At 38.7% G+C, this 11212-nt stretch overlaps 1 protein-coding gene across 1 annotated transcript; it reads left to right on the top strand.

The window, feature by feature from the left end:
* Positions 1-444: 444 nt before the first annotated feature.
* Positions 445-10208, top strand: LOC140202627 (hemagglutinin/amebocyte aggregation factor-like). Its single transcript, XM_072267701.1, has 5 exons — positions 445-507; positions 5035-5113; positions 5902-6090; positions 8966-9118; positions 9445-10208. The coding sequence occupies exons 1-5, from the start codon at positions 447-449 to the stop codon at positions 9488-9490; spliced, it is 528 nt and encodes a 175-aa protein (XP_072123802.1). The 5' UTR covers positions 445-446; the 3' UTR covers positions 9491-10208.
* Positions 10209-11212: the final 1004 nt, after the last annotated feature.

Below are 11212 nucleotides of genomic sequence, written 5' to 3'. Positions count from 1 at the left end.
CAGTGAGAATAAAGCTGATTCTAATTTTGATTTTGAAATGTTCTTAGCAAAATGTAATGTAGAAATTTATTCCTTTTCTCTCAAAAAGCACCTGGAGTCCAGAGTCCTGCTGAAGGGTTTTGGCCCGAAATGTTGACTCTACTTTTTCCCATTAATGCTGCCTGGCCTGCTGAGTTCCTTCAGCATTTCGTGTGTGTTGCTTGGATTTCCAGCAGCTGCAGATTTTCTTTTGTTTGAAGCCCCTGGAGTTATCTTTTTTACCACTAAACAATTTTTCAAAGATTGCTAATGTTGACTTTCTCAGATCACCTGCACTAAATGGGATTGTGAAATACAAATACAAAAAACTGATTAGTGTTTAAACAAGCAGCTGTTGGAAACACTTGCCTGGATATAAATATGAGGAATAAGTGCCTCGTGTAAGTGCCACCCTTTGAACAGAAACAATGAGGACACTCGGTCTTCTTCTTCTTCTTGTCATTGCTGGTATCCATGGAGAGCCTTCAGGTACAGTAAAAGCTTGGTTATCTCGCACTACACTAATCCAACATACTCAGTACTTCACAGGGAGTAGTCACCAGCATCAAAAGGGGGATGCTAAGACATCAGGCTAATTGAAGTTTAAATGAAAGGAGGATGTTTTACTATCCTGTTGTTCTGGCCAACATTAGTTAATGTTGAATTACTGTTAGATCTATAATTTTTGATTGGTTGCAGGCTAGTTGTTCATTAGAACTGGACTGAGACTTCCTGAGTTAATTCACATGGGATATTTAAAGACAATCCAGGAGACTACGACATTGATATGGGTCTTCCATTACTCCAGCCTCCACACAATGGTCGGCATTTAATATTTTGTTTCATATGTTCCACTTATAATCCAATCGTCCAATCTCACCAATGCTGTTTTTATGCATGAGTTATTGAACTTTAATACAGAGAGAAAATAGTTAATTATGCTGTTCCATAATTTAGAATCAAATACTTGTTTTATCTTTGGAGGACAAAAATCTGTGAGTTAATTGTTCATGCAGCTAAGTCTTGCATTGTATTTAAAGCAAAGTCATTTTTAGGCATGGAAGCTGAACCTTTTACGATTCAGACTTTTCACTGCAATTATCACAATTTTCCTAGTTGCAATTGACTCCATCTCCCATAAGAAATGATGTTAACTAAAATCAGTAATGTTTTCATTTTCAGCAGAAACACCTGATGATTTTAGGCTTCCTGGTTAAGTCACTGGAAATCTGCTGTATAACATCAAGTAAAATATGAAAATTGCACCTGAGTAGATAAACAAAGCAATGCACCATTATTGAAAATCGAAGAAACTTCAGGGAATTCTGAAATAAAAGCAGAAAATACTAGAAACACTTAGCAAGCCAGCACTCTGATGAAGTGTCTTAAACCAGAATCAATAACTATTTCTCTCCCTGACCTGCAGACTGTTTTCAGCATTTTCTCTTTTTAATACATCATTATTAACCCGGTGTTACATTGTGCTATTATTTTTCATGAACTGATAAAGATTTTCAATAGGTTTCAATAGGTACATTTAATGTCAGAGAAATGTATACAATTCTTTTTCTTCCCGAGAATCCCGAGAAAGTCCAGACATGTCATCTCCCAATATTTCCATGTGCACATTCCAGGAGCCAGAGACAGTGACCTGAAATCATGATGGTGAATTCAGTTTTTTCTCCATAAACCATAGACACCGTGCTCATTGGTAGTTTCCTCACGTTTCAGTATTGTACTGTATCACACAGATGCTTCAACTCTGAAAACACGGGACATTCCAGAGTTGTTTTTAAGAGTTATAAACCATATGAATGTACACATTGTTGCATATACTTTAATATGTGCAATGGTTATACACTCAGGAAAGTTAGTTTTGTCTTGTATGAATTGGGAACATGGAAAATCTTTGAATCAGTCAAGTTAATATCAGTACACCAAGGGTATTGTAACCAAGTTTGTTGAAAATTGAAAGATTCAAGATCATTTAATGTATTTTTTCAGAATATAAGTGTAAAGGAGAACAGAGTAATTATAACTCTGGATCCGATTCAGCACAAAAAAACACAATAATGAAAAACACAATAAATATAAATACATATGGTAGTTCATTTAAGATTATTTGCATGTCCATAAAATGGGGCTAAGCACAGGAGTGTCTGGACATAAGGTGACTCTGACAGGAAATAATACATTAGTGGTGATGAGGGTCACTGTTTCCTCTAAGCTGCTCAGGTGTGTGGCTGCACAGTAACTGAAATGCTCCCATGCATATAGTCTTTGTTGTCACACAGATGGAATTTTCTTTTATATTATGTTAATATATTTTTGAATTATGTTAATATAATTGTGAAATACTCTATAATTATGTGTTAATGAATATAATCAAATTTTCTAAATAACAAATGAACCACAACCTTTACTTTGAAACATTTTACAGCTTCAGCATATTTATGTTGTCACTGTTTCAAGTTACAACACTGTTACAAATTGTAACAATAAACACAGAATGGAAGTCAGTAGCTCATTGCTAATAAACCACTGGCTTGCAGAAAGGTGACACAGTCTAGTGAAAATATATTACTTTTGCCATTGCGCCTGACTGTTTTGCCTTTCTGACATCATTTAATTCTGTTGTGAGTTGTGGTTTGTGTTTGTTTGATGTGCATATTTTTAAAAAAACTCTTAAAATGCCATGGTTTTCAGGCCCCCTAAAAATTTTTGGTTCTGAGCAATGGTTGCTCCATGCAGCTTTAAAAAGATTAGAGGGAACGTTGGTGGAAGAGAGTGAGGGGAGGGGATATTGGGTGGAGGTGTTGATCAGTTTTAATGCCTGAGAAAGTAACTTTTTCTGAGTCTGGTGGTCTTGGTATGGATGTTACATAGCCTCCTCCCTGACAGGAATGGGATAATCAGTCCATAAGCAGGGTGGGTAAAATGTTTCATGATATTGCTGGTCTTTTCCAACACTTTTCTGTATACATAGTACTCTGCAAAAGTCATCGGCACATACTTTTGCACAGTACTGTAATAATTTTATGTATTGCATTGTAATGTTGCTGCTGCTGCTGCTGTAAATAAACAAGTTTCATGACATACATGAGTGAAAATTCTGATATGGGTCTCTAATGTGGACTGAGAGTGGGAAGGGGAATCATGGTTGGGAAAAGGGGAAAGAGTGGGAAGCACCAGAGAGACACTCTGTAACGATCAATAAACCAATTGTTTGGAATCAAATGTGCGTCTCTCCTGTCTCAGAGCAGGGTATGTCTGCACTTGCACCTCCCCTCACCCATGGCATTCCTTCTCTGCCCCCTGCCCCTCCTGTGGCACTCCACTCTCGCTATTCCCAATATCCTTTGCTCATCGGATTTACACACTCGTTCTCCACTCTACGTTGACAAATACAGTACTGTGCAAAAGTCTTAGGCACCCTAGCTGTATATATGCACCTGAGACTTCTGCACAGCTATGTATGTCCTTGATGGCAGGTAGGTTGGTGCCAATGATGCTTTGGGCAGTTTTGACTACCCATTGTAGAGCCCTCCTGTTTGCCACAGTGCAGATTCCATACCATGAAGTGATTCTGCATGTCAGAATGCTCTCTACTGCACACCTGTAGAAAGTCGTGAGTACTGATATGTATAGTCCATCCCTCTCTAGTCTCCACAGGAAGTGGAGGTGTTGGTGGGCTTTCCTGATATGCTCTGGGACCATGAAAGGTGGTGCAAGATGTGCACCCCCAGGAGTTTGAAACTGTTTGCAGCTTCCACTGCTGTGCCACCAATGCGAAGAGTGGTGCAAGTGGTCAAAGTTCTCCTTACCATCTCCTTTGTCTTGTAGACAACGTAGAAGAAGTTATTTGCCTGGCACCAGGCCTTGAGCTCTTCTATCTCCTCTCTGTAGGCCATCTCATTGTTATTTGTGATGAGCCCCACCACTATCGTGTCATCGGCGAACTAGACAGTGTGATTAAGCTCGAGCTCTTCCACTTCCAAGATGGGAGTGAGACGGAAATGCAAGTTGTGCGGAGAATGCAAAGCAAAAGGGTTTGCAAACTTTGGCAAATGGAGTATAAGTTGTGGTTATCCACTTTGGTTGGACGTGTAGCAAAAATATAATATTGCTGAGGTGGAAAAGGATGTTGCGGCCATCCAGATGTACAGTAGTCATACACAAAATTAGAAAGCTAGCGTACCAGAACAGCAAATTATCATCAAAGTAAGTGAAACGTTTTCCAGGAAGATTGAATACAGACCTTTCATGAGACCACACGTGGATATTGTGTGCATTTTTGTTTTCATATTTAAGTGGGGATATAATTATATTGGGGGCAGTTAAGAGAAAGTCCCTTTGGTTGATTTCTGAGAACAAGAGGCTGTTTTTGGAGGTGATGAACACACGTTTCTTACATCCTATTTCCATTTCTCCGAGTTCTGGGCTACTACTTCCTGCCACGCTCTGTTTCTTAACTTCAAATTGCAATATAAAATTAGGTTCACTTCTGCAGGTGTGAGGAGAACTCGGCCTGATGGAAAATACCTTTTTCCCCACCCCACCCTTCATTCCTCCTTCCCTTTCTCTCCTCACATTCCCCTCTTCATACCTTCCCCTGCTGCTGTAGAGGATTCAGATCATTTAATCTCTTAAAATAGATCACACTACAAATACACAGCTGTTAAGAATTCAGTTCCTTTCAGTAAACTATAAAGGCTGGCATTTATACAGGAGTTAAATAAATTAATTATTGAAATGAGAACCCCTTTGGTGATTTATTTTTCAGATAATGACACAGATTTTAAACCACATTAGGTAGTGTTTGATATCATAGTTCAGTTGGTTCCAAACATATATTTTGCATTGAAATTTGGCAGATTAAATATTTTCTCCTCTACAAGTTCCTGAACCTGCATCTTATAATTGTTACTAATTGTCAATTTCTTGAAAGACAGCTTCAACTGTACTTGTATCACATTTTATGTCTGGCGAATTAGAAATGACTGTGCTCCATTTCAGAAAATCGCTGGGTGAATGACTTTGATGGCGAACTGTCTTTTACTTGCCCCACATTTGAAACAATTAATACAATTATCAGGTAAGTGAATAAAAGCTTCTGCACGGTAATTTGGTGGCAGATTTAAATTCTATAATGGTGGGATTGGTTTTAGTACAAACACTCAGGGGCCACATTATTAGGTACACCTGCTCGTTAATGCAAGTATTTAATCAGACAATTATGTGGCGGCAACTCAATGTACAAAAGCATGCAGACTTTTTGGTTTGGTCAAGAGATTCAGTTGTTGTTCAGCATAAACATCAGAATAGGGAAGAGATGTGATCTAAGTGACTTTGACAGTTAAATGATCGTTGGTGCTTAACAGTGTGATTTGAGTATCTCAGTAAGTGCTGATCTCCTGAAATTTTGACACACAAGAATCTATGGAGTTTACAGAGAATGGTGTAAAAAACAAAAAAACAAAAAAACAAAAATCCAGTGAGTGGCTCTTCTGTGGGCAAAGCAGTAGAAGATCACACTGGGTTACCGGGTCCACTCCTGTGGCTACTGAGTGTATAAGTTCTGAATTTCTTTTTTCAGCCACCTTGTTATAACACCTCTAGGCCAGGGGAGTATTCCCATCACCCTCACTAACTTCACTACCGGTCTTGTTTTGGGGTATAAGTGACATCCTTTGGGCTGTGGAACAATGAACATTGGTTCAGTGCTCTCTCCGCACATTTCAGTTGATTATTTTGAGAGTAAAGGAAGAGACTTTCTTCATCCGGTTTAACAGAATACACATTCTTATGGATTTCCAGACCTGCGGTTCTAGGTATTCTAAAAACTGCAATTCTCCTGAAAATGCTCCGTACTTTCTGTTCTAGTCAGCATAACAATCACCATGAGGATCGTCAATGGGATTTCCTATGTCGGACGTCATTCAGCCAGCAGCCTTTTTGTACGTGGAGCAACTACGTGAATAACTTTGATGAAGAATTCACCTTCACCTGCCCATTTAACTCCATTATTAGTGGTGTACAGTCTTACCACCAGAACCATGAAGAGGATAGGAGGTACTTTGTAAATTATTTGCTTCATCCTCATTAGCCTTTGGATTCTGTCTATTTTAAAACAATTGACTGTAATTTCTTCCATTTGCAAAAATCAACAAAAAATGATAGTGTTCACTGATTTGGTATTGTTTCCATTTTTAACTTCACCTCTATTAGTGGTCTGACAGACCTTCTCTACCAACAACAAGAGGTTTGGCTTTCCCTCTGTTTTTCTGGTTGTGTGTGTGTGTTTTTTTTTCTTCTTTACCGTCTCTCTTTCTGTTTATTTCCCTAAACTCTCTTTTACTGAAAGAATATCCTTCTCAATTTGGCTCCTCCTCAATAAAACATCCTTCTTTGAAGGCACAAACACGAGGAAATGTGCAGATGCTGGAATTTCAAGCAACACACATAAAAATTGCTGGTGAACGCAGTAGGCCAGGCAGCATCTATAGGAAGAGGTACAGTCGACGTTTCGGGTTGAGACCCTTCGCCAGGACTAAAGTAACTTCATTAGTCCTGATGAAGGGTCTCGGCCCGAAACGTCGACTGTACCTCTTCCTATAGATGCTGCCTGGCCTGTTGCATTCACCAGCAATTTTTGTGTGTGTTCTTTGAAGGCAGTTAGCTCACAACAGTGACTGGAACAATAATGAATCTAAAATCATACCACATAATATGCACAGTTCCGAAAGGAACACTCACATTAAACATTCAAAGTACAAATGGATCCAATGTCTGTGGAAGAGGCATTTCAGGCTCTTAATGGAAGAGGGTAGGAAAATAGCAAAGGTTCTGATCTCTTTGACTACAGGCACAGACTGGATAATTGTTAACTTGGTACCACAGATTAAAAAGGGAGAAAGAGACAAACCAATTATAAGACAATTAGATGAGCTCCTGCTCTGGGCAAACTGTTACAAAAAATGTTGAGGGACAATGTAAATCAACCTTATCAAATATACAGTTCAGTTGGGGGTAGACTTCTTCTGACCATTTCCTATTCATTCAATTACAGACGGGATATTGCCCACTAAGATGCTGAGGTGCTAACGGGGAAAAGAGATGCCACTCAATGTAATCACGTGGATCTTATCAAATGTTTGACCCCTATAGTAGACTAATTAGAAAAATGAGAGATCACAGGATTAGAGAGGAGCTGGGAAGAGAAATATTCTTTCATTTTAGGGATTTCAACTCACAGGAGAATGTGAAAAGACATAGCACACTTGAAAGGTACCTGGATGATAATTTTCAGTGCCAAAACCTAAAAGCACTATTACGGTACCTCATCATTTTCTTTTTAAAAGCAAAAGCTGTCTGATGTGAAATGATTGTGACAGTGACTGCAGAATATCTGATCACCTCTGTGATGATGTGCAGGTGTACACAAAGGGGAACTTTGAGAAAACCAAACACACCATTTAGAGTTCTCTGATGTTCCTGTCTAGTTCTCTACACACTCTCTACATGTTGCTCTGCTATGAACCTCTAGTGAAAAAGGATCAGAAAAGAATTGAAGCTGGCTGACATGACGAAGTTGACCAAAGCATTAAGTGTCTATAAATTTCCTGTTGTACAGTAAATCACTGTGACTCAATGGAGACTAGAAGCAAGGGGGCTCAAATTTAGATCCGAGCACAAGAAAACCATAAATTACTATTTGGGGTTGTTGGCCCACATCTTGCAACTGTTAAAGTGGAAAAGTTGCAAAATAGCAGCATAGATAATCCAATTACATCAGAAACCGTGACTCCTACGGGTAAGATCAGAAGCTCTTAAGTGGAAAGAAACAAGAAGTCTTTCAGGATAAACAATATGATTGGAATTGAGTGTGAAGGCAATGGTGCCTGCTCAAAGTGAAGCCACTAGGTTAGGTTTGGAATGGTCTGGATTCATACATCAACAGCACAGAATACATTTGCCATTCAATGCAAAAAAAATGATAAGCTGATAGAGATATTTTTCAACACACATCAAAGTTGCTGGTAAATGCAGCAGGCCAGGCAGCATCCCTAGGAAATGCTAGAGATGCTGCCTGGCCTGCTGCATTCACCAGCAACGTTGATGTGTGTTGCTTGAATTTCCAGCATCTGCAGATTTCTTCATGTTTGAGAGATATTTTGCAAACCGCTTTAATCAAATACCTTTGAAAATCTTAGAAATTTATAGGATCCATATGATGAATTGGCATGCACCTGATCTGTGCAAATGCGCAGTGAAACATGCGACAGAAAAGACCAATAATCCTGAAGAAAAATCTTTGCAATTCTCCATATTACACTGCACGCATTACACATTACTGCACTAACAACACACACAAGGCACAGACGTTCACTTCCAGCTTAGTGCTACTGAGATAATAGTTCAGAGGCAAGGCAGTCTGTGCCCATCCCTGCTCTTTATGACCACACCACTATTCTCTTCACTCACCGCTCCCCCATTTGGTATGTACTGTACATGCAATTCCAAATGTTCTTATATGTCCTATTTTATCCATATTCTCTTTTATTAGCAGCTTTAAGGCTCCTTTATATTCCAAGTTCAAACTAGATTCATTACTAAAGAATGCATACAAAATACCACTCTGAGATCTGTCCTCCCGCAGGTAGCCACGAAACAAAGAAACATCATGGAACCCCTTCAAAAAAAATCATACACCCGATGCACAAAAAAAAGGACCAAATTGTGCAAACGGTAAAAAAGGAGTGAGCAACACATAGAATATCAAACATCAAACCAGTAGTATTCAGTTCAGCGCCGTCCCACTAGCCAATGCAGACCGCAGGGCCATTCTTCACTGAAGCGCACCAGTCTGCATACATCGTCCTGATCAAACCCTTTATTATGTTTAAATACTGTCTTAGTGATTGGTTTATTGCTTTATCTATGTCAGATGGAGATTTTACTGCTGCCACGCTGAAAATGTCTGCCTCCAAAACTGTGTCTGGACAAACTACGTGAATATTTTCGACGGGTACTTCAGTTGGCAAGTTCCAGACTCCAGCTACCTTGTCAGCGTCTCCAGCTACCATGATAACCATTACGAGTGAGTAAATCGCTGCTTGTTATCATTTTTACTTTGGTTCTCTTTTTGGGTAATACGTTGTGTTCAAATATTGTCAAGATCCTTCTGAGTTTGGTTTAATTGCCTGGGTTATAAAGGCACTTTCAGAAATTGTATAGAGGCAGCAACAGAGGTAATTTAGTATGTTTGTAAATGGGAAATCTATACTGATGAAATTATGTTTATTGTGGACTATCAATTTCCATGTGAATTTGAAACTGTTTCTATTAGTGAAATCTCCTCTATATATTTTCAACCAAGATATTTTATTATATCTTAATTTGCTGTCCTCATCTTCTTATTGACAGGGACCGTCGATGGAAGTACCAATACTGTGGGCAACAGGAATGCTAATGGAATGAGGGCTGGTCGGCAAAATGTTCACCAACATTTAGATGATTTACTCAGAGATATACAACGTATTTTGAACATGTAAAAAGTGAAGTGTTAGACTGCAGAAATATTAGATTTCACAAATACCATTTCAAAGCAAATATGATGGATTGGAAGTAGGAAATGGAACGTATTTCCATGTTTTATGGATAGCATTGGAACTGTCAGCTTGGAGAACAATAAGAGAAAAAGATAGCACAATGGATCTCTCAAAGGGTGATTGTGTCTTAAGTGCAGCAAAAAAAAAAATTCTGTTTGGTCTGTGTGCGTCATTTCAGTTTCCCACGCTAACCAATCTTCTCCTTTCTCTGAAGTGGGAATGACAACTTAGCTTTAGTGGGATACAGGTCAAACCCAGTCAAATGTGACTAGCTTAGGTGGGCACCCAGAGCAGTACAGGTAACTTGGGCTGAAGGGCGTGTTTTTTCTGCTGTATTACTGTGCCTTAGTAGTTCTTCAAAGCCATAACCCTAACTGTTAGGGGTTGCCTTATGGTATCCAATTATACAAGGAGTGATCTGCGTCAGCCCAAGAGAATAGCGTGAGGCTGTAAATAATTATAGCAATTCATTTCACATCTAATCCTGGTTTTGTGGATTTAAAATTGCAACAATTGTTTGGGCTTGAGGATGCCTTAAAGCTGGCTATCTTGCATTTTTGGCCGCATTATAAATCATTCAAATCATTATACATCATTTCTTACCTTTGATAAGTCACTTTGTCTTTCTTATTCAGAATTGCCTTTCTTAAATTATTTCAACAGGGAAACATAAACTTTGTGAAACTCAAGACAAAACAACCCATCACCAAGCATAGTGCAATTTTGTTTTCATCTCAAATCAGAGTTCAGTTTACATTATACAGTATAATATATACTTCTGTAATTCACAGTTTTTTCCTCTCTCTATTATTATGTATTGCATTGTACTGGTGCCTCAAAGTTAACAAAATCCACGACATAAGCCAGTGATATTAAACTTGATTCCGATTCACTGTAATGGAATTGAATGAACCAAACTGCTGATAAGGCATATGTAGCACAAGAGAACTGTGCACTGTAGCCAAATCAATGTGTTAATTTAGAGCGTAGACAACATGACAAGATCTGAGTACGTTGCCCAGACACAATACTGAGGTGGTTGGTAAAATGGAAATTGTGTGACAAACAACTAGTCAGTTTTATTTGCATGTCTAGTTAGATTATGCTGATGGTCACCAGCTGGAGTGAGGATGGGTTGTGGAGATGTGGCATGATGGCAGTGGGTCACTTAAGTTCCAATTTGTGGTTCCTTTACAGAAAGTGAAGGAGTCTTGGCACAGGGAGGTATTGGAACAGGAGAGGCAACAATAATTATGAAGGTCTCCACTGTTCGAAACTCCCATTTTCCACTCCTGTTATGAAGTTTCATTCATTCTTCCCCTCATATATTTGACATCCATTGCAATATTGCAACTCAACAGACTGCAGTAGAAAACTGCAGAATATAACACTTCATTTCAATTGTTGTCTTCTTATAAACACTGTAAGATTTGACCTTCTGGTCCTTAAAGTTTCCAAAAGAATATAGTGTAACTGTCATTAATTGGCATATGTTTATGAAAGAGAAAACACATAGAGAACATTAATATACAAAGTTCAGATGAACAGCTTTAAGAAATACACTGCATCAATGAATGAAGAGG

Source organism: Mobula birostris, chromosome 9, assembly GCF_030028105.1.
Source record: "Mobula birostris isolate sMobBir1 chromosome 9, sMobBir1.hap1, whole genome shotgun sequence".
Classification (NCBI taxonomy): domain Eukaryota; kingdom Metazoa; phylum Chordata; class Chondrichthyes; order Myliobatiformes; family Myliobatidae; genus Mobula; species Mobula birostris.
Note: the sequence above shows the minus strand (reverse complement) of the source record. Positions and strands in the feature narration are given on the sequence as shown.

Excerpts from the sequence above, each read along its gene's own strand:
- LOC140202627 (XM_072267701.1), top strand. The coding sequence starts at position 447 with ATGAGGACACTCGGTCTTCTTCTTCTTCTTGTCATTGCTGGTATCCAT. Across the intron at positions 508-5,034 it reads TATCCATGGAGAGCCTTCAG|AAAATCGCTGGGTGAATGAC; the intron begins GTACAGTAAAAG and ends GCTCCATTTCAG. Across the intron at positions 9,119-9,444 it reads TACCATGATAACCATTACGA|GGACCGTCGATGGAAGTACC; the intron begins GTGAGTAAATCG and ends TCTTATTGACAG.